The sequence below is a fragment of the Onychomys torridus genome, chromosome 4 (genome assembly GCF_903995425.1).
Source record: "Onychomys torridus chromosome 4, mOncTor1.1, whole genome shotgun sequence".
Taxonomy (NCBI): domain Eukaryota; kingdom Metazoa; phylum Chordata; class Mammalia; order Rodentia; family Cricetidae; genus Onychomys; species Onychomys torridus.
In genome coordinates, this window is record NC_050446.1 from 94,229,199 (window position 1) to 94,252,722 (window position 23,524).

The 23,524-nt window shown below is 46.2% G+C and overlaps 1 protein-coding gene across 3 annotated transcripts in view; it reads left to right on the top strand.

The window, feature by feature from the left end:
- Nucleotides 1-23,524, top strand: part of Mapkbp1 (mitogen-activated protein kinase binding protein 1) — a 54,734-nt gene that overhangs the window by 6,474 nt on the left and 24,736 nt on the right. For all 3 annotated transcript variants that reach the window (XM_036184462.1, XM_036184460.1, XM_036184461.1), the window contains exon 2: nt 19,804-19,895. In XM_036184462.1, coding sequence (XP_036040355.1) covers nt 19,804-19,895 — 92 coding nt within the window. The remainder of the gene's footprint in view (nt 1-19,803; nt 19,896-23,524) is intronic.

Genomic DNA, 23,524 nt, shown 5'->3' on the forward strand with positions numbered 1-23,524 from the left:
GAATGGCTTGAGTTCCTAGGGATTGGACCTTGGAAGTTCTCACTTCACCTCCCGAGGTCACCTGTGTGTTTTCATTTCTTGATACATGAGGAAACACAGGTGGATGGAAGGCTTTGGCCTGATTCTCTGCCCCACCCCCAGCCCTTGACTCTCTCTCTCTCTCTCTCTCTCTCTCTCTCTCTCTCTCTCTCTCTCTCTCTCTCTCTCTCTCTCTCTCTAGCTGGGCTTGGAACTGCTGTCACTGGCCTTTGGAGAACAGTGGAGGGCTTGAAATCTGGGGCGGTGTTTATTCAAACTAAGCTTCTCTGAGAACATCGGCTATCAAGCTGTCCTTAGAGTATCTGTTGGTTTTACTTCATGTTCAGGCAGCAGTGTTGTTAGGGAAAAGCTACAGTGTTTCCAATAGGCTTAGTTATGTTAGACATCTGTTTGCGCTGCCACAAGCTAAGCCTCCTCTTTCTGCTCCTTTTTCAGCGCAGAGCAAAGGGTTTTCTGTCAGCTGCCGTTCCTCAGCTCTTCTCTAGTGCTCATATAGTGCAGACCAAGGCTAACCCAACCTTTTGGTGTTTACTGCTCTATTGTTGGGAGAATTCCATCCCTGGGGAGACAAACAGCACCTACTCCTTCCTCATAAAATCCCAGTGAGGAACCAAAGTCACATTCCACCAGAATCCACCCTGGGGAGCCAGTAAGTTTATTGTGCTTGCTACAGAGCATAGGGAAGGGGTGACAGGCATGTGGGGAAGCCCAGAGTTGCCATACTGGAAAGTCTTAACAGGACATGAATGATGGCTTCTCCAGAGCCTTATAGATGCAGCTCCGCCCACTAACCTTCTCCAGCCGAATTCTCTAGCTCCTCCCCAGACACCTTGACACCTGATGGTGCACATTAATTAAGGCAGAATCACGTACAAGTGTGTGGGTGGTGCAGTGAAGCAGCTGCAATCTCAGGAAAAGGTGCAGTGACCCTCTCACCCCTCTCTGAGAGGACATCAGCAGACCACTGACTGTTTAGTGGTGGTCTCTTGCAAGCATAGCTGATCTCATGAGGATGGCAGCTGTTCTGCTTGGCTTTGCCTTATTTATTTTTCTCAACGACAAGAACTTCCTATGTAGCCCAGGCTAGCCCTGAACTCATGGTAGTTCTCATGCTTCAGCCCTGCCTCCCACTGCTGGGATTAGAGGCTTGTGCTACCCCCACCCTTATCTTCTAATTACCTCATATTTAAAATGTAAAAATTAAAGGGGCAGGGGTTGGTTAAGGGAGAATAAAAGTGAGCCTAACAGCCATGCTGAGCAATGTGGATCCTTAGGATTTGGATTTTTGAATGTTGATATTTTTCCACATCTGTCCTTACTCGGCACTTTTAACAGCGAGCCCATAGGCTGCTCTTACTTTGGGGGCACAAATCCTTGCTAAGAGTTGTAGGCTGGGTTCAAACTCACAGCCCTCTTGCTACTCTAGCTTACTGTGTGTTGGGAGTGCAGGGAGCACCCCCATGCCAGCTGCATTCATAATGCCTCTTACTCTGGTCTTGAGGGACACTTGGAAGGGTTCCCAGTGCAGATTCTCCTCCTAGACTGCTGGGGAGTACTCATCTCACGGCAGCCGAAACCGTGTGTGATACTTTTTCAGACTTCCCTAGTGTGTAAGAAGCATTTGTTGAAGACTGCGTTTATAAGCTCACACATCGCACGCTCCCCTAACTGAAACGAGACTGAGGATGCTTTCTCTTTCCTTCATTCACAGTTGAGATTTAAATTTACTTAAGATCTTGGAACACTTCTTGCAGCCATATGGCTGATATTACCCTCCACACACGTTGTCAAATGCTCTTTTAGAGGCTTCATGAGAAAGGAGGTTTTGTGGAATTTTCTTTTTGCTGTTGTTCCTTGAAAATTTTGGGTTTTGGTGCTGGGGTTAGGACCCAAGGCCTTGGTCTAATAGGCAAGTGCTGTACCTGGGAGCCAGACCTCCCCCCCCCCCCCCACCCCCCACCCCATGCTTCGGGAGTTAAGCATTCCTTTCCACTTGAGGCGATACACTTCTCAGTCTTTGAGATCTGCCTGACTTTAGTGGTGCTTCTGGCCATTTCTCATATGTTCATCTGACCTCTTACAGGTGCTGGCATGTAACAGAGAAACACAACTTTTAAAGATACATGAAATATAACACACAGAAAAGTTTATGAGACATAATATCATATCATGAATAATTGTTTCCACACTGCATGATGGGGACTGAGGACAGTTTGAGTGGATAGTAGGAAGCTTCAAAGCCCCGACTTAATCTTTACTCTCTATTCCTTCCAAGAGAATCTTCATTTTCAAGAGAATACGCCCTTTGCTATAGCCAGTGTACAGTGTATGGGTTGGAAAAGGTGTGTTTTTGTTTGTTTGTTTGTTTTAAATACACATTTTTACCAGGTATAGTGATCCCAGCACTTGAGAAGTGGGAACAGGAGGCTGGAGACTTCAAGATCATTAAGTTATCTTATCATTTAGACCATAGAGAATTCAGCCTGGGCTACATAATACCCAATCTCAAAAACAAAACAAAAACAAAACAAAACAAAAAAACCAAAAACCAATTGTGAACACACATGCTCACTCTTTTCCATAACCTCCTGTGGAAAGGTCAGTGTAATGAATTTCTCAGCTGCCGCTTTACAGCCATCCATCTCTAGTAACCTTTGCCTGTATTCTTGCTTCTCTTCTCACCCCCCCCCCCCCCCCCCCCCCCCCCACCCCCACCACTACCCCTGCTCTCCCACAGCTTGCCCTGTGATACTGTTAGGAAGCATTTAACTTGTGGGTCTGTGGGTAATTGAATGGCAAGTTGTTGCAGCTGTGTGGTTCTAGATGCCTGTAATCCACAAAAGCAATTGCTGCTGCGTTTAGCATTGGTGCGGAATGGAGACCTTGGTCATCTCTGAGGCAGTGAGGATGGCTGGGTTTTCATCTGAGGTAGTTTGGCAGGCTGATCGCATCTCTCATGTTCTTGAGGAGGGCCGAGTGTAAGGCTGGATAGTTCCCTCCAACTATACCTGTTTGTTATTTTAGCCTATATCCAACTTTGTCTTTTAAATCATGGAGGATGCTGAGTGAAATCTTTATTTTTGTGAGAAACAAAACTAGCCCAAATGCACCATGCTAGTAGGACTGACCTGGATGATGACAGGACTGGGTGAATTTGAACACCTTGAGCAGAAACGAGGCCACTTTCTCACCTGACTCCCTTTATCTGCATGGGCTCCAGGGTTCTACATTTCCTCCAGCAGATGTCTGCCCTTACCTGACCTCAGATCTGTATGGTTTTGATTTCTTCTCTCAAGTAGTCAAGTGTGACCACACTGTAAGTGCAAAAACGTGGGTCTCAGGTTGGGGATTTAGCTCAGTGGTAGAGCGCTTGCCTAGCAAGCGCAAGGCCCTGGGTTTGGTCCTCAGCTCCAGCAAACAAACAAACAAACAAACAAGTGGGTCTCAAGGTGTGCTCTGCTGCATTGCTCACACCCAAGCCTGACTTCCAGGGCTGTGGTGAGGCTTAAATGAGATTTAGTGACCATGAAAGAGAAATGTAAAAGGTCCAAATAACTTCACAGCTGTAAGGGTTGCTAATAGTAACAGAGCACAAAGATTTGTAGAATGTCAAGGAACTTTGTTCTAATTTGCTGGCAAAATTCAGTTCCTTCTAGTTTCCATTTGTGAGACGTCCCCTTTTGCAGGTTCAGTATCTTTTGTTCCAACATTTAACACTTCCTTAGTGCCTTTTCCTTGCCAATGATTTAACTTGTGTCAGCAATACTAATTGAAAGTGTTAGTCATGTTCTTCATGTTTGTAGTGTATGAGCACATGTATGTACACATGCTTACACTTGGAGACCTGAGAAGTCCGGTGTCCTGTACTGTCACTTTCTGCCTTGTTCCCTTGAGACAAAGTCATTGAACCTGGAACCAGCCCACTGACCAGCATTCCACAGCAATCTCCTCTTTACACACTTGGTGCCAGGGTTACAGGATCACACCAACTCTTTCCGTGGGTGCTGGGGATGTGAACTCAGGTCCTCATACTTGTCTAGCAAGCATTCTTTACCACCGAGTCAGCATTCCAACCTACAGTTTCTCTTTGATACTAACTACATTATCATTTATTTCTAATATATATATATATATATATATATATATATGTTTGTTACAATTAAAAGCCAAACTAGGGACTGAAGAAATGGCTCTGTGATTATGAGCACTGGCTGCTCTTCAAAGGACTTGGGTTTGATTCCCAGATCCACATGGCAGCTCACACCCATCTGTAATTCCCAAGGTTCCAGGGGATCTCACACCCACCTCTAGCCTCTCTGGACACACAGGCACACATGTGGTGCACAGACACGTATTCAAGCAAAACACTCATACATGGAAAGTAAGTCAAACTAGTGAATTCAAGGGGTAGGGGTGAGCCCTAATTTTCCATGTTAGATCAAAGCTACTGGGGTTATGAGTGTGTTTTGTAGTAGCAATGCCTTCAACAAGGTAGAGAAATAATTTTTCTTTAGGGGAGGCTAATTCATTTTTGTTGAAATAATTGAGAGTTAAATCAGTCCTATAATTTCAGTCAAAGAAGTTTTTTGGGGTGGGAGGTTGTTTCAAGACAGGTTTTCTCTGTGTAGCCCTGACTGTCCTGGGACTCACTCTGTAGACCAGGCTGGCCTCAAACTCAGTGATCCACTTGCTTCTTTCTCCTGAGTACTGGGATTAAAAGCATCAGTCTAAGAATTTGAAGTCAGTGTGAAAACATATTAATTTTTTTTTTTCGAGACAGGGTTTCTCTGTGTAGCTTTGCGCCTTTCCTGGAACTCGCTTTGTAGACCAGGCTGGCCTCGAACTCACAGAGATCTGCCTGGCTCTGCCTCCTGAGTGCTGGGATTAAAGGTGTGCACCACCACCGCCTGGCCATATTAATTTTATAACCCACTAAATTTCTAATTTGTTACTGAAGTGAAATTTCTTTTGAAACAATTTGGTGGAGCTGATGTCTGTGTTACATCCCTGGAGTCTCAGAACTTCTAAGACTTAGGTAAAAGGGTCAAGAGTTTGAGGCCAGCCTGGGCTTAGGAAGACCTTGTCTCCAAACAGACCAACAACAACAAAGAAGAAAGCATCTACACACACACACATAATAAAAATAGACTCTTCAGATTTTTTTTCTTGAAAATCTGGGATATCCTTGTGAATTTGAGATGCTTTACTTCTTGTATCTTTAGAAATAGTTTCTTGTTGATGTTTAGTCGATAAAATCTTTTGATGTGAGTCAAATATGTTGGTTTATGCCTTTAATCCCAGCACTTGGAAGGCAGAGGCAAGTTTATCTCTGTGAGTTCAAGGCCAGCCTGTTCTACAGAACTAGTTTCAGGACAGCCAGTGCTCTACAATGAAACCCTGTGTTGAAAGGCCAGAAAATAAATAAATGGATAAAAATGTTTTGATGCTTTTTAATCGGCACATGCTTTGTAAGAAGAGTTTACTCATGGGTAGTGTAAAGAGAATCATGAAGAAAATGTCCCATAATTTCAACATGCAGAGAGACCACTGAAAGTTCAGACTCAGAAGATGTGTGACCTTTGAACTGGTCTGTGCATGAAAGCTAGGTTTTTCGGTATGTATTGGTAGATGAGATACAAGCTAGAGCTCTGAGGCTCGTTTTGGGGAATAATGAATAACCTGGATTGGCAAATGTTTCTTTCAGGTGAGTAGCAGGAAAATGAATAGATTTAGGGGCTGGTGATGCTAAGTGCAAATATTTACACTTTTATTTAGCTGGTAAAAAAGGACCCCTACAAAGCTTTTGAGCAAGAAGAAAGGGCAAAGTCCACAGAAGGGGATTGATATGAAAGCCCTTGCTATATCCGGGAAAATGAGGAAGGCCTTGGGATTTGGAAAGGAGTCTTGAGTCCCAAGTCCTCCTGATAGCTGGAGCGCTGGAGCACTGGAGCACTAGAGCCTCCCCACCCCCATCTTCTCAGCCACACATTCCCTTTACCCAGGTCGTCTTGGCAGGGAACTGAAGTACTCTCCCTGCTGATAGAGGGAAACCAGGGGGAGACAACGAGGCTGTGTGGTTGGTAAAGGCCCCTTCCTGTCGCTGGTTTGGGACAGGGTCTCATATAGTTTGTGGTTGCTTTCAAGCTCACTGTGTAGCCGAGTTCCTAATCCTCTTGCTTTTAACTCCCTGGGATTACAGGTGTATATTAACCACATCTGGCTTTAATTAGGCTTTTTTGAGGACCGGACTTCAGTTCATAGACCTTTCTGATTCTGGTCTTAATATAGAGAAGTCTGACATTAGAGGAGAAAAATCCCCTCCCCCATCCTGTCTGACTTGAACTATGTCCTATCTTTGCTTTTCTGGTAACCATGGAAAAGTAAGAGAGGGTCAGAAGGCCTCCTCTGGCCAGGCACTGTGCCGTTAAGGCTGCTTACTGGGCACATGACAGTGACTGTGCTGTAACTGGACTCTTAGCAAGAGTCCCTCATTCCCTCTCCCTTGGGCTGATGCTTCCTTGCTTCTCCCTTCATCTGCATAGAAAATCACACTCTCCTAACACTGCAACACCAGTTACCTTGGAAGCAGGTGTCTTCATATTGGCCCTAGGCTGCATGCAGCACAGTCCAGACATGGCCAGGTTCTGGCCACATCCGGCAGCCTGGCATTAGGAGCCCTCCTTTCATCTCTTTGCAGCCATTTCCTTTGGAGAGGCCAGAACCCATTTTTATAGACATCTCAGCTACTGATAGTGTGACTTTTTTGTTTTTTGGTTGTTTTGTTTTTTGAGACAGGGTCTCTCTACATAGCCCTGGCTGTCCTGGAATTTATGTAGTAAGTTGGCTGGCCTCAAACTCACAGAGATCCACCTTCCTCTGTCTCCCAAATGCTGGGATTAAAGGCGTGCGCCACTCCATTAAGTCCAAGTAGTGATAGATATTTGTATTAAAAAAAAAAAAAAAACATTAAAGCTGGGGCTGGAGAGATAGCTCAGTAGTTAAAGGGCCACACTGCTCTTGTAGAGGATAGGATTCAGTTCCAAACACTGTCAAGCAGCTCACAACTACATAACTGCAGTCCAGAAAATCTGGACCCCTTTTCTAGACTACACACACACACACACACACACACACACACACACACACACACACCCCTAATTAATTAATTTAAAATAAATAAATAAATATTTAAAAACAAAACAAAAACCATGAACCTAGCATGAGAAACATGTGTTTTACTTGTTTTATCCTGACGCCCTCTGTCCTCTCTTTTCCAGTGGTTTTGTTGTGTTTTGAGACAGGTTGGCCTAGAACTCACTACTTAATATGTAGCCCAGGCTAGCTTCGCACTTGCAGTGGTCCTCCTGGCCTCAGTCTCTAAAATGCTAGGATTACAAATGTGTATCACCATATCCGGCTCCATCTCAACCCCAAGCTGTACTTGCACTCTTGAGTTTCTTAACTTTCCAGGTAGCTAGGAGCACAGAGGCATGGCTGTCACTGTGCCCATGTGCCCTCTGCCTCCTTGGTTTCCAGGCCTGTCCCTGATATGCACTCACAAGCGAGGTGACTCCTAGTGTGCTCTAACAGAAATGGCAACTCCTAATTCTGTTTTTTGTTGGAAAACCCAAACCTCTGCCTCAGGACACTGGTTTCTGCTACCAGCCTACCCTGGGTCTACACTCACTGTTTACCTGATTCATTCTTTCATCCATTCATTCATTCACTAACATTTTTCCATTATTTTCCTTACCCGTGACATGGGTGTACTACTAGTCCTTCATCAAGTTGTCAAGAGTGTCACATTAGATATCAGTGTGAAGTGCTCAGAGTTCCAACTGAGCAGGTTCTGTGTTCCATGAGTGGAGCTCTGCTTGCAGTAGAACTAACGGGTCCACACAGACCCTTTGTCTCTTCAGGGATTGTCTCAAGATCTGAAGTGCTAGTTCCTCCTCTTGGTCCCAGCAGGGGCTAAGATTTGGCGAAAATGGCAAAATGCTTTAAATATAGTTCCGGCCTGGTGGAGCCGGCACACTTCTAATCCCAGCACTTGGGAGGGAGGCGGGCGGGTCTCTGAGTATGAGTTCCAGGACAGCCAGGGCTACACAGAGAAACCCTGTCTCAAAAATAAATCATACATACATATATACATACATACATACATACATACATACATACATACATACTATGGTTCAAACCCTGACCCTTAGAACCACTTGGGAAACTTTTATTTTTTATTTTATTTTATTTTTTTTTTCTTTTTTGACATAGGGATCCTCCATGTTGTTGAGGCTGACCTACAGCTCCTGGCCTTAAGCATTTCTCTCTGAACCCCAGAAGGAGCAGGAACTTCAGACTTCAGATGTGACTCTGGGGAGCTTTAACATGCAGATGAATAACCCCTTTCTCGTGTTTTTATTCAGAACCTTGCAAAGCAGCTGTGTTTGTCCACCTGTAGTCCCAGCTTCCTGCAGGCTAAGGTAGGGAGATTGTTGGAGTTCCAGAGTTTTAGGCCATCCTAGACACATAGGGAGCTCTATCTCAAACAGACAAAATGGTGGGGACTGGGGAGGTGAGTCAGTTAGTTAGTAAAATGCTTACACACAAGCAGGAGGATCTGAGTTTGATCCCCAGCACCCACTTAAAAAGATGGACACTGGCACACACTGTCCCAGCACTGGCTCCTGGAGACGTGCTGGCCAGCCAGATCAGCCGGATCAGCGAGCTCTAGCTTCAGTAGTAGACTCTGTCTCAGCAAACAAGGTGGGAAGCTATAGAAGAGGAGGCCACATGCATGTGGATGCACATAACCTCACAGGACAGGGGCGAGGGATGTAGGCGAGGGGTAGGCCTTGTGGGGGGTCTTGAAGTAATTTGATTGCTGGCCCAAGATTGGGCCACCTTTGTTCTAGGTTGCTGGTCTCCAGGGACTTGAGAGAGAGGTTCTCTAGGATTATCTCTTCATGCAGTAGCAGGCTGACCTTCCCTAGAGGCTGACACTGTTTTAATCCCAGCACAGGAGAATTGACTCAGCCCCACTAGTCTGAACTGTTGAGCAGGAAAGCTTAGTTTCTGTCTTATTGGAGTCACTGGTTTCTGGTGGACTTTGTGGAAGATAGTGCAACTCTAAATCATCCACAGTGGGTAAAGATCAGGGCTGTTTGTGTGCCTGCCTGGGAAGGAGCCTTTCTGCTCTTAATTATCTCTGACCAGATGACACTTTGGCCTCTGAATTGCCAAAGTCCTTCTGTCTCCCAGGTCAGGTCACTGGGTCTCTGTGCAGCTGCCTAAGTTTCTGTAGAAAGCCTGCTGGCTGTAGGCTCCTCTGTAGTTTTTGTATAAGTGGCAGTTCTTAGACTCGGAGGTGGGATTAGAGTGTAGAGAATAGACAGGAGTCTGTAAACAATTTTTCTTAACTTCTAGGAAGCAGGGTGAGGGTGGGGGAGGGTAGCAGTGTCTCTGGAGTGCTTGTTTATGAAAGCAACAAGCCACCATTTGTCTAGAATGGCTTACATCCCCAGGGTTCATCACTTGCACTGAGTGGGATTAGAAGGCAATGTGGGAGGGAGAAGGAAGCTGGGGCACCAAGATGACAACAAAAGCAGATATCCTTTTCCTTGAGGTGTTGGGGATTTCTCACCAGTTTGAGGTCAGCCAAATCCTAGATGACCCTGGCTTTTTCAAAGCGATTTTGGCTTCATAATTCCCCATCATGGGGGGGGGGGTGGCAGCCACTTCATAGCATGGGCCGACTCCCGGTGTGGTGGTCCCGCACACTGAGAAAGAAAGTGAAAACCTTTACAGTCTATGCCTGTCCAGACGAGGAGTCCCTCTCTATCAGAGCAAGTGAGCAAGCCAGAGAGAGAGAGCTTGGCTGGGAATAGCTAAGGCCCTCCTCACAGTTCAGGGCTGTGTTTCCTTTAACAGTTTGGGCCTTGTAGCACTGATGTTGATGGGCGGTGCTCCCTTGGAGGAAACCTCCCTCCTCTGTCTTCCTGGTTCTCCCTCTCTATGGCCAGGTCCCTCATCTTTTCCCCAAAGCTCTGCTTAGTTTCTCTCCTCCCTGTTTTCGGTCTTCCCCTGTCTTGTTGTGAACTCTTACCACAACAAGAATATTTCTAGTCCTAGCTCTCCAAGCATTCGTCCTGCTTATGTTGCTGAATGGAGTGCTCTGTGGTTCCTCCTAAATACCCCAGTACCCCAACGACAGAATAATGCCCTGCCCCTGTGTAGACCCGGGTCCTGCTTTTGACCATGACACTGCTTTACTTTGCTATTTCTGAGGTTCAGAGTTGTGTTTTGTTTTCCTCCACAGTTGCACAGTGCTCATTTATTGCCAGTTTTATTTGCTTTGTGGCTTTTGGATGTTATTTCTGTTCGCCTGGAACTGTCTTTATGCTTGTCTAAATTTCATTTCTTCTCACCTGAGCTATTCTGGCAGCCTCAGAACTGTCTCCTGTGTAGGTTTGTGTTGGAGCTTTGATTGGATTCCTCCTATGGTCTCCCAGGACCTAAAGATTACCCTCAAAGCCGGGTGGTGGTGGCAATTAAAGAATCCCAGCACTTGGGAGGCAGAGGCAGGAGGATCACTGTGAGTTAGAGGCCAGCCTGGTTTACAAAGCGGAGTTTCAGGAAAGGCGCAAAGCTACACAGAGAAACCCTGTCTCAAAAAACAAAAAACAACAACCAAAAGAAAAAACAAAAAAAAAACAAAAAACAAATAAACAAAATTACCCTCTTAGTTTGGCACTCAAGGTCCTTTCAGAGGGAGACATGGTGGCACATGCCTGTGACCCCAAAACTCAAGAGGCTAAAAAGCAGGAGGATTGCCATGAGTTTGAGGCCAGCCTGTGCTATGCAGCAAGTATCAGGCCAGCCTGTGCTATGCCGCAAGTATCAGGCCAGCCTGTGCTGTGCAGCAAGTATCAGGCCAGCCTGTGCTGTGCAGCAAGTATCAGGCCAGCCTGTGCTGTGCAGCAAGTATCAGGCCAGCCTGTGCTATGCAGCAAGTATCAGGCCAGCCTGTGCTATGTAGCAAGTATCAAGGCCAGCCTGGATCAACCTTAGATGAGCAAATTCTTCCTGGTCCCCTTGCATTCTACCTTTCTAGACTTAGAATTCTCTGGAGCATGATTTCCTCTGAGAATTCCTTCTGTGTTTTCACCTGTCAAAGTCCCGTGAGGAGACCAGCAAGATGGCTTAGCAGATAGACACTTGCTGCTAAGCCTAATGGCCAGGATTGAGCCCTAGGACTCCCATGGTGGAGGGAGAGCACAGACTCCCCCAAGTTTCCCTTTTAATGATGTATGTGCACCATGGTACACACAAAATAAATAAATGGAATAAAATAAATTCTGTGTGTATCACAATGCCTAGCCTCAAAGTCTTGAAGGAAACCTCGTGTCTAAATACTGAAGATCTTCCGAGTCCCCACTCTGTTTCATAGGCCAGGTCACCTTCTGTGGACCTGTCCAGATATCACCAGTTTCATTATCAAGGACACTGGATTACTCTGTGGTAGACCCTTCCTGATAGTTTTGAGGAGTGTGGATAGGATCCCCATAGCATCCTAGTGGCTTCCAGCCTCATAAAAAAATAAATAAATAAATAAATAAATAAATAAATAAATAAATAAATTAAATAAATGATAAACCATTTGTGGCTGGAGAGATGGCTCAACAGTTAAGAGCACTGATCTCTTGTAGAGAACCCTAGTTTGATTGCCAGCATCCATGTCAGGGGACTCACAACCACCTGTGACTCCAATTCCAGGGCCATCTGACACCTCTGGCTTCAACAGGCACTTGCACTCATGCACACACACCTGCACTCATGCACACACACCTGCACTCTTGCACACACACCTGCACTCATGCACACACACCTGCACTCATGCACACACACCTGCACTCATGCACACACACCTGCACTCTTGCACACACACCTGCACTCATGCACACACACCTGCACTCATGCACACACACCTGCACTCATGCACACACACCTGCACTCATGCACACACACCTGCACTCATGCACACACACCTGCACTCATGCACACACACCTGCACTCATGCACACACACCTGCACGCAGACACATAAGTTAAAAAATTAAAATTCAAAAAAAGATTTATTTTATTTCATGGTATTTTTGCCTACATGTATGTCTCTACACCATTTGTGTGCAGTACTCTTGGAGGTCAGAAGAAAGCATCAGATTTCCTGGAACTGGTCTTAAAGACAGTTGTGAGCTACTCTGTGGGCGCTGGAAGTTTAACCTGGGACCTCTGGAAGAGCAGCCAGTGCTCTTAACTGCCGAGCCATCTCTCCAGCTCTTGGATTCAAACTTTTGCAAACACTCATTAATATACTTTCCTTTGTGACTTGATTCTGCATGATCTATTTTGTTCTGTTGTTCATTACTAAATTGATTTCAGGTCCTACTCATAAGTTGCAGTTGCAAAGTACAGTTTCATCTAGTATGAATTAGTGAGCAGTCTTACACCTCTCAACTACTTGTTTCCTCCACTTCTCTTCACCGGAGCCGGAAGGGCACCTAAACACAAGACTTTATTCATTCTCTCTCTGTCCCTCGTAAGTTTTTACAAAGTTACCCCTTTATCTTATTAGAGTGAGGGAAATGTTGCCTACTCCCCTTCTCTCTTGAGGATATGACCTGTCTAGTTCACACTGGGAGTGGTGGGTGTGTCAGCTACTACAGAACCCTGCCCTCCAGGAGCTTGGCTTCAGAGGAAAGATGGCACTGGTTTCGGGCTGGGAAAGGCTGTCTCCATTTCAACACTCTCCACCTGCTGAAGCAAGAGCTGGCTCAGGCTCTTACATTGTGCCCTTCCAGCATTAGACAGCATTGTGGATATGGAGATCATGGCAGGGTGTACAGTGGGTCCTCTGTTCTTGAGTCTTTGCTTCTGAGGGATGATGTTTCTAGAGCAGTGGATTTACTCTGATGCAGTTGTGGGTCTCAGGGATCAAACTCGAGTTGTTAGGCTTAGCAGCACATTCTTTTATTCACTAAGCCCTCTCCCCAGCCTGGGTTGGTTTTTATTTCACTTTCAGTTGTAGTTCATCATTGAGGGAAGTTAGGGCAAGAACTCAGAGGCAGGAACTGAAGCAGAGGTCATGGAGGAACTCCACTTACTGGCTTGCTCAGTTTGCTTTCTATACACATAGGACCATCTGCCTAGGAATAGTACCACCCACAGTGGGCCAGGCCCTTCTATATCAATCATTGATCAAGAAATGTCCAACAGGCTTGCCTACGGACAGTCGGATGGAAGCATTTCCTCAATTGAGCTTCGTCCTCCCAGATAATTCTTGCTTGTTAGGTTGACATAAAACAAAGCAAAAACACAAGAAACCTATAGCACTAACTACCCTGGGCTCACAGAGACTGAACCAACAACCAGGGAGCCTGCATGGGACTGACCTGGGCACTCTGCACACATGTGACAGTTGTGTAATGTGGTCTTCCTGTGAGATTCCTAACAGTGGGAGCAGGGGCTGTCTCTGACTGTGTTGCCTGCTTTTGGGACCCCTACCTCCTACAGTATCGCCTCATCCATTCTTAATAGAAGTAGAGGTGTCTGGTCTCACTGTAACTTGATACACCATGGCTGGCTGATAACCTTGGGACACCTGCCTGTGTCTGAAGAGAAACAGTGGAGGGGGAGTGCAGTAGATGGGGAGTGCAGTAGATGGGGAGTGCAGTAGATGGGGAGGGGAGTGCAGTAGATGGGGAGGGGAGTGCAGTAGATGGGGAGGGGAGTGCAGTAGATGGGGAGTGCAGTAGATGGGGAGTGCAGTAGATGGGGAGGGGAGTGCAGTAGATGGGGAGTGCAGTAGATGGGGAGGGGAGTGCAGTAGATGGGGAGGGGAGTGCAGTAGATGGGGAGGGGAGTGCAGTAGATGGGGAGGGGAGCTTTGGTTGGGGTATAAAAACCAAACCAAATAAAAAACTATGGAGCACAGCCAGTTTTAGAGTAGAACCTCTCTATTAACTGAAATACCCCAATTTTTCTGGGCTTTTTCATGACTGACCCTTTGCTGTTTCTGAAACCACGGCCAGACGACCACAATTCATCAAATCTAGCAAGTGCCTCTTTTATTTCATTCACTCCCTCCTGGTCCTCTCTCTGACTCCTCCCAGATATATCCTCCATTTCTCCATACCCCCCTTTTTTGATAATCCATAGTCATGTTTTGGATACTTATGGTATGGGGCCATCCACTGAAATGTGAACCTCCCTTAAAGAAAATTGATTCTCAGGATGCAGAGGCAGGCATCTCTAAATGTGAGGCTAGCCTGATCTACATTGTGAGTTCCAGAACAGCCAAGGCTCTGTAGAGAGACCCTATCTCAACAACAACAACAACAACAAACAAACAAAAACCCCACAACCCTAACATTCCCTCCCACGGAAGCATTAACCATCAATAACTCCCTCTTCCCACAGGCTGGAATGTTGCCTGGCTTGATCTTGGCAGGTCTTATGTAGGTACCACAGCTGCTCTGAGCTCATGCACAGTCATCCTGTCCTGTCCTGTCCAGAAGCATTGGCTCTGATCTTTCCCAGCCTTTGGCTCCTAAAAATCTTTGCACCTCGTTTCAGGATGGTCCCTTAGTCTTGGCCAGTGTGTATGATATTAGGGGTACCATTTGTAGCTGAGAACTCTACTGGTTTTTTTGTCTCTACTTTGACTAGTTGTGAGTTTCTTTTTCTTTTCTTTTTTTTTTTTTTTTTAAGATTTATTTATTTATCATGTACACAGAAGAGGGCACCAGATCTCATTACAAATGGTTGTGAGCCACCATGTGGTTGCTGGGAATTGAACTCAGGACCTCTGGAAGAGCAGTCAGTGCTCTTAACCTCTGAGCCATCTCTCCAGCCCCGAGTTTCTTTCTTTCTTTTTTTTGGTCAGTGCTGAGGACTGAACCCAGGGCCTTGCGCTTGCTAGGCAAGCGCTCTACCACTGAGCTAAATCCCCAGCTCTTTTTCTTTTTCCTTTTTTTCTTGAGACAGGATCTCTCTGCTGTCCTGGAACTCTCTATGTAGACCAGGCTAGCCTCCAACTCCCAGAGATCCACCTGTCCCTGCCTTCTGCTGGGATTAAAGGTGTGCACCACTACCGCCTGGCTAGTTCTGAGTGAATCACCATCCACTGCACAAAGAAATGTCTCTTATGAGGTCTGAGGGCTACTCTTAGTCAACAGGTAGAGAGATGTGAATTTAGCAGGCAGCTTGATGCTCTGCAGTCTGGCAGTGCAGTAGTAGTAGGCTCACCATCAAGTGCCTCTTATGTGGGAGGTGTCGTTTAGTGCTGCAGATGGGGATGGAGACATGGCTCAGTGATTAAGAACACTTGGTGCTCTTGTAGAGGAGCTGGGTTCAGTTCTCAGCACCCACATGGCAGCTCACAGTTGTCTGTAACTTCAGTTCTAGGGGATCCGATGCCTTCTTCTGATCTCCTCAGGCACCAGGCATGCATGTTCTACACATACATACATGTATGCAAACATTCATACATTAGTTTTTTAAGTGCTTAGGATACATGAATAAGTGATGGGAATCTAAACCCTGCCCTCAAGGGTTCCTGTGCGATGAGGAAGCACCTGGGCAGAGCTGAGATGGTTGTCTTACCTGCCTGTGTGTGCTATGAGGAGGTGAAGCTGAAGAGAGGCCAGAAACGATGACAGTGAGTCTGCAAAGCCCTTTCTGGGGAGACAGCCTCTGAGCAAAGGCCTGAGTAGGTCATCGTGAGAATGTTAAGGGAAGAGCTGTTGACTCCGAGGAATAGCAGACATGAAGGAGTCCACCGGAGCTGCTTACGGTGCTTGTGGAGACCGAGGTGGCTGGGTAGAGGGGGCCAAGGGAGAGCATAGCAAGTGAGCTTAGAGAAATAGCCAGAAGCTGAGTGACTTAGGACTTTCTAAGTTTAAGTCAAGTGTTTGAATTTGGACTTTAAGGGAAATAGGAGCCATTGGAAGGATTTGAATAATGACATGATCTCATTTATGTTGAAAGGAATCAGTCTGACCTGCCATTTTGAGAAAAGACTGGAGCAGGCCTGAAGCTGGGAGAACATTTGGGAGGTACAGTCATATTTCAGCTGAAAGATGATCGTCGCTGGAACTCACTGGCGTACTAGTTTATACTGCAGGGTCCCTGAGAATGGGGGCAAATCCTAGGCTGATTGCCATGGTGAAGTACTCCCACCACGGAGAGGCTTAAGACTCCCAGTACTGTTACTGGCTGTAGGAAAAGCTGTGCATATCAGTGTTGATGAGCTGGTGCAGATCCACCCCTGCACACCACTGATGGCACTCTGGTGCATTAGGCGTTGGTGTCCAGGCTTACCTCCACTCTGTAGAGCAGGGGGAGCTCTACTACCTTTTTGAATAGAGGAAAGGGGAAATGGTTATCAGTGGGGAGAGTCATTTTGCAGTCCTTTGTATTGAAGTGTTGTAACTGTTGAAGGCTTCAAAAGAACTTGAGATCCTCAGATCCTTTGAGAGAGGAGCTTAGCTCCAAACCTCCCTGCAAACAGGAAGCTGGTTTGAATTAAGGACATAAAATAAAAACCAGCTGATGCCCCTGAATGTTTTCCTCTGCTCCTCCCTTCAGAGAGCCACAGGAAACTGCTTCCCTCCCTTAGATGACTACTTTAGAATGCCAGAAAAACCCAAACCCGGAAACCCTTTGAAAATGAGCCAAGATTTCAGCCCAGGCAAACTCCTGCTTGTGGGATCCCTAGCCAGGAAGTACGCTCCGCTGTGCAGAGCCCTGAGAGGGAAGTGACAAACTAGAAAGATTTCGGTGGTTCGCCTAGGCCTGCCGGGAAGAAGTGGTGTGTGGCAGGCTTCCCAGACTTAATCTTTCAACCCATGTGTCGGTCATGGAGTTGATAAAGTGAAAAGGAAATATACTAATGAATGAAATGGAAAGGAATATACTAGAGTATATAGAAAGTATATTAATATACTGTAATTAAATATTGTTTTATGAAAGTTGTACTTTAGTTTTGTTTACCTACACACATACACACATACCTACTACATACGCACTGGGTCACTATATAAAGCATGTTTCTTACTATGAATGGATCATAGGGAAAAATGTTTCTTATTTTTTACTATGGAAACTGGTCTTAGGGTCTGCATAAACTGAATCCTTTTGCTTTACCTTGTTGAAAATTGCAAACTAATTTCAAGATTCTCTATAGAACTGGATTCTCTACCCACACAACACCTACCCACATTCCTATGAGAGGGAACGGCAGCTGAGAACCAGCAGGCTTGATCTGATTCTTTGGGACCAACACTGAACCATAGGGAGATAAGGGATTGTACACATTTGACTTGAAGGATTTGCTTCAAATTACATTAGTTTGAAGAGAACTGGAGGTATATTCCTGTGCTTGGTGGGACATAGTGGCTTTCGGCTCCTCTTTTTTCTCTGTCTTAGGCAGAAAGTACAATAGGAATGTTGCAGAACACCCCTTCCTCTGGGATAATTAAAGGCACAGTGCCAAGATCCTGATCTGGGATACTAAAGCCATAGACCCTTGGGTGAGTTTGTGCTCTGCAATCAGGTACTGCCGTCAGTACCCGGTGACTGCCAGTGAGGCGATAGACTGAGACAAAGGATGGAAAGAGAAGCTCAGAGTCACTGTCCAGAATGTCTAGCATAGGCAGGCTAACTTTAGCTTATGTCATGTTAGGTGTAGTACCTCAGCTGGGCCCATGGGTAAGTGAACAGTTGGGTGCTTGGGCTGATGTATTGTAACTAAACCACAGCTACCGGTGAGTAAACACGTGTTGGAATTCTTCACCTATATCCCTAAGAAGCCTTAACGACTCTTAGAGAACTCTCTGAGAAAATTTTGTTTGCCTGTTTTTTGTTTGTTTGTTTGCTTTTTTTTTTTTTTTTTTTGAGACAAGGTTTCTCTAAATTTTTGGAGCCTGTCCTGGAACTCACTCTGTAGACCAGGCTGGCCTCCAACTCACAGAGATCTGCCTGCCTCTGCCTGCCAAGTGCTGGGATTAAAGGCGTGTACCACCACCACCACCACCAACAACAACAACAACAACAACAACAACAACAACACTACCACCACCCAGCTTTGTTTTTTGCTTTTTAAGATAGCTCATTAGCCCAGGCTAGCCTAGAACTCACTCTATTTCTCTGACTGGCCCCAAACTCATAGTAATCCTCCTATCTCAGCTTCCCAAGTGTTGAGAATACAGATGTGTAATTACACCTGTGCATTTTTTCAGATTTTCCCCTGTTTTGTTTTATTTTCAGTTGGTGGGGATTGAACCCAGCCTTTTGTACTAGACTGTACTGGACTATAGGTTTTAACTGTACTACCTTAGGAGACTTATTTTAGTCTTTATCAACCACAGGGCATTTCTTTCTCACCTAATTAAAAATAAAATGGCCTTTTTGAGGTAAGAGTTTAATTGTGTTGTTATGTTTATTAATTGTATGTGCACATATGTGCCACAGTGAATGTGTGTGGTCAGAGGACCTCTGGAGGTAAGAATCTAAACATGATCTCTAAAAGTACTTTTAACAATTCCTCTCTTTAGGCCAGTTTAAAAAAAAAAAAAAAGGTATATCCAGAAACTATTCCAGTTGATTCTGGGCTTCCCCACTATAGAAACTGGCTTGTCACAGTAGACTCTTAACTTGCCCTATATTTCTGGTTTACACCACTCCTTGGGCCTCCAGGGCTCTTCAGGGCAGAGTTTTCATAGGAGAGTACACTCTGTTTACATGCGGAAGCACCTCACCCTAAGTCGAGGAAGAACAAGGACATCCCTGAGGGAAGGCTCATGCAGGAAGCACAGACAGCTCTGGAGGGGACTGGACCTGGAGTAACCAGAAAAACTGTGACAGAGTGCCATGGAGTGACGATTATGAGGTTATAGGGCAGTGTGGATCTCACATGACTGCATCCACATAAGACCAATGAATTAATTTGAGGTTCGTTTAGTGGGGGTTCTGTGGCCTGCAGACAACGTAAGACAGCAACACCATTGATGAAGGTAGTGAATATCTCATGTGTCATGTCTTCTCAGACTCTCCCAGCATTTTACACAGGCTTCCCTTTCATCTCTGTGGGAGTTGTGACTTAATAACAATAATCAGAGTAACCTGAGCATCTGTGATTCGCAAAACACAGCGTTAAGCCCTGCTTTGGCGTCCTAGACTCTTAGACAGTATGAACTGGCAGACGTGAAGAGGTGGAGTCCTCTGATGGAGGGCTAGCATGTGATGGGATGCAAAGATCAAGGATGTCCAAGTTACCTAATTGATACCTAACATTCTTCTGACTGTTGGTAGGTAGAGCACAGTGGCCTGCAAAGGCTTGAAGGTCATTGACCTCACATGAATCCCATAGACCCCAGATCCTAGTCTCTAGCTTAGCTTTAGTGTCTTCTTGCATTGAGAGAATGCTTGGTCCTCTTTGGCCGTGAACCTGTACTTTAACCTTTCATTTTCTGTTCCATGGCAACTCCACGTGGAGTCTGTTAAGTGCAGGTGACACTCACTGCTGGACTTTCTCATAGGATCAGGAGGCTTTTGGTCGAAACAAAGTCTGAAGAAGTCATGGGCTCATTTTCCTGAAGTTAAGGTTGTGGGGAGAACAGTGTTGCAGAGGTGTTGGAGGTGCTGTTACCACCTCCCTCTCAGCCCTGCTGTGTCTATAACAAGTCACTTCTCTGTTTGGCTCTAACAGGTGACCTTGGAGAAGGTGCTGGGAATAACAGTATCTGGAGGCAGAGGACTTGCTTGTGATCCCCGGTCAGGTTTAGTTGCCTACCCTGCTGGGTAAGTGCTTTTCAAAGATCTTGTTGCATGAAAGCTTTTTTTTTTTTTTGTAACATTTTATTAATCCTTTGAGAATTTCATATAATATATCTTGATCATATTCACTCCCTTGCCCTACTACTCCCTGTCCACTCCACTTTCTTATCTGTCCAACTTTGTGCCCCGCCCCTTTCTTCTCCGCCTCCCTCCCTTCTGTCTCCTGTCTCCCTCTTCAAAGACTCATGAAGTCAAATTTGTGTTGCCTAACTACTCTTGGGTGTGGGGCCTGTCTTTGGGTGTGGTCAGCCTACCAGAGGGTATACTGTTAAAGAAAATGGATCCCCCCCACCCCAGCAGCTGTCAAATGCTGATAGGTCCTCAGTTAGGAGTGGGGCTTTGAACCCACCTCACCGCTTCCGCCCTCTCCGTACCTGCCATGCTAGGATTTTGTCTGGCTTGAACTTACTCAGATCTTGTGAATGCAGCCACAGCTGTGCTCACATTACAGTTGCCATGTTGTATCCAGAAACCAGGTTCCTTGAAGTCATCCACTGCCTCAGGCTCCTCCGGTCTTTCCACTCTTTTCTGGGACATCCCTTAGCCTTGGGAGAAGAATGTTGATTATAAGTATGCTAAAGCAGTTGAGGAGGACAGTAGGTTTCTGGAATCTTCTGATAGATACATCTATGTTAATGTTTCGATGTCATTTCTGTGAAGAAAATGCAGTCTAAGTAAAAACTCTTTTACTGGGTATGGTCCTTGCTGTGCCCTGTACTGATTGGTATTTGGGCATCTTACCATTCCTTCCTATCCATACAAGCAGATAGGGACTTTTCTTATACAGGGTTTCCAACAGCATCTTTCTTAAAAAACTTTTTATTTTATGTGTGTGAGTGTTCCACCTACACTCTGTGAACCATGTGCATGCCCGGTGGCCATGGAGGCCAGAAGAGGACATCAGGTACCCTGGGACTGGAGTTATAGACAGTTGTGAGCCACCATGTGGGTGCTAGGAATCAAATCCTGGTCCTCTGGAAGAGTAGCCAGTGCTCCTAACTGCTGAGCCATCTCTGTAATCCCAGCACCATCTCTGATCCCTAGACAGATTCATTGCCCACTGCACCATTGGCCCACCCCAGCACCATTTTAATACTATCTTCTAGTAATTTTTAATGGCCCTATTGTGATGTTTAAAATACCTAACTCAGGGCTGGGATAGAGCTCACTGGCAGAGTGTTTGCCTATTCTCAAGGCCTTTGTTTTGATTCCTAGCAAAATAAAGCTCCAACTCAATGAATCTGAGTAATTTTTTAGAGCTTTGCAGCCATCACCACGATCAGCTTTAGACCAGAGACTCCGTAAGTAGGGTGCACTGCTGTGTGGTACTTAGAACCCGAGAGACTGAGGCAGGGGAGCATCTGAGCAAAAGAGCTTGAGGTTGGTATGTTACCGACTCCATAGTCAGGGGAGGAAAGTGAGAGTCAGGTGAAGCAGTTGGTTCAACATCACATTGTCACTGTCGATATTGGGGTTAAGTCCAAGCAGCCTGACCATGGAGCGCTGGCTCTTCAGTGGCGCAGAGGGGGAAGATCAGACTTTGTGCTTTTTCTCCAAACTGCCTGCCTGCCATTTGAGTTTATGACAGATGAGTCTGTGGCAGGGACACTGCTGCATCTGGGTTCTGAGTTGGATGTCTCTCCTAAGGGGTCCTGTGGTGTTTAGTGTCCATAGTCAGGACCTAATGCAGGTTGCTGCAATGGCTTAGCCTGGGAAAGACTGGACACCCCTCCCCCAGGTGACTGGATGAAAGGCCTGCCCTGCTAAATAACCTAGTGCTGACTGCCCCAGGGGAATTCCACTCATTCTCTGCCTGCCCCTGCCAGGGAAAACCAGGTCCCTTCTTGTTGGAAGTGGGGCTGGGGCTAGATAGAGTCTGTGCAGAAAACTTGGGGTGCTACCTCTAGTATGCTGAGCCCTGCGTCAAGGCCTTAGAAAATATGGAACTCTGCCCCTTACACCTCTGGAGGCCTAGAGCTTTGGACTGTGTGCTTATCTTTACAGACACTTGCAACCCAGTGTGCTGCCTGGGGACCCTCCTGGGCTGGGTATGGTGTCTCTCAGGAGATTTCCTGAGTGTGCTTGGCTTTGGCTAAGCCTAGGAAAAATTCCCAAGCTGTTCTCTGACCTGTGCATTTCTTAGGATTTTGGTTTCTCTCTTTGCAAATGTCGGCTTCAGCTTTGGTTCTCGGTGGTGGTGGTGGTGGTGGTGGTGGTGGTGGTGGTGGTGGTGGTGGTGCTCACTGTTGTGCTCTTAGGGTCCATGGGAACCACTAACGTCTATGAGAGTGCAGGCAGACTCTCCCCCCTCCTTTGCCGAGCACCACCCTCAGCTCCTAAACTTGTTCCTGCTGCTCTTGCTCGCTCTAGGAGCCAGCTCAGGTATCCTAGAAACAAGAAGAGAAACAAAACTCAGAATCCTCCCAGAGGCCCAGCAGCAACTATCAAACCAAAACAAAAGTTTCTGAGAGGAAATGAAACAGCCGGGGAGGGGAGGGGCGGGTGGTGGGCAGCATGTATCAGGCAGAGGTGGGTGGGATTTGGGCGAATATGGTGTCCCCGGGCCAAGACCCTCAGTGTTTGTGGTTCCTGCTTCCCTTCTCCAGAGCTTCCACCGTCATACTTGAAGCCCCTGTGTTATCTGTCACCTTTCTCCTTGCCGTGACAAGATAAGTCACAAGCCAGCTGGGGGTGCCTCAGACTATGATGGAAAACAAACCCTCCCTCCTCCTTAAAGCATGGCAGAAGAGCATGAAGCCGCCAGTCACAGTGCAGCCTGAGTCAGGAGGCAGAGAGAGGAGTGCCGGTGTCCGGCTTGCCTTCTCCTTTTGTTTGGTCCCCAGCCCACAGACTGGTACAGCCCACACTTAGGATGGGTCTTACAGCATAAACTAACCCAGTTTAGAAACTCCTTGCAGACTTGCATAGAGTTTTGTCTCCTGCGTGGTTATAGATCTTGTCTCCTATAGATTGTGATTTTATCCTGTCCAGCTGACAATCAGTATTAACCATCACATACTCCTACCTCACGATGCCAGTGGAGTCCTCCTGCGGTCTCTTTGAGGGACCTGGTTTGGTTGAACCCTCCTCCTGGCTGCCTTCATAGTTCTTTGACTCCTTGGGTTGGTTGGCCTTGGCCCCACTGCCAACATAGCCTGGTGAGTGCCCTGAGCAGAGTGCTTTTTGACCGCTGGGGTATAACTGCAGAGACTGGACCTTTATACCAGGAAGAGGAAGCTTCTTGGTTTTTCAGTGGAGGGAAGAGGGAAACTCCTTTCCTGAGTGTGCCCCATATTGGAATTTATGCTGAGATCCCAGCATTATAAAATTGACAAGTGAGAAGTCACAGAATTTCCTCCTAAACTGAGTTCTAGAAGTTAGTGAGCAAGAGAGGATCAGAGAATGCTAAAGCCTTTGAATAATCGGGGTGATGGAAGAGACAGCACAGAAGTGACTGAGGGTAAGGGAATGCTGGTGTTAGATTGGGCGGTTGGGGGGCTGATGAGCCGGCTCTGTGGTTAAGAGCACTTGCTGCTCTTGCATAGGAACCTAGGTTGGTTGGTTGGTTTGTTTGTTTGTTTGTTTTTGTTGTT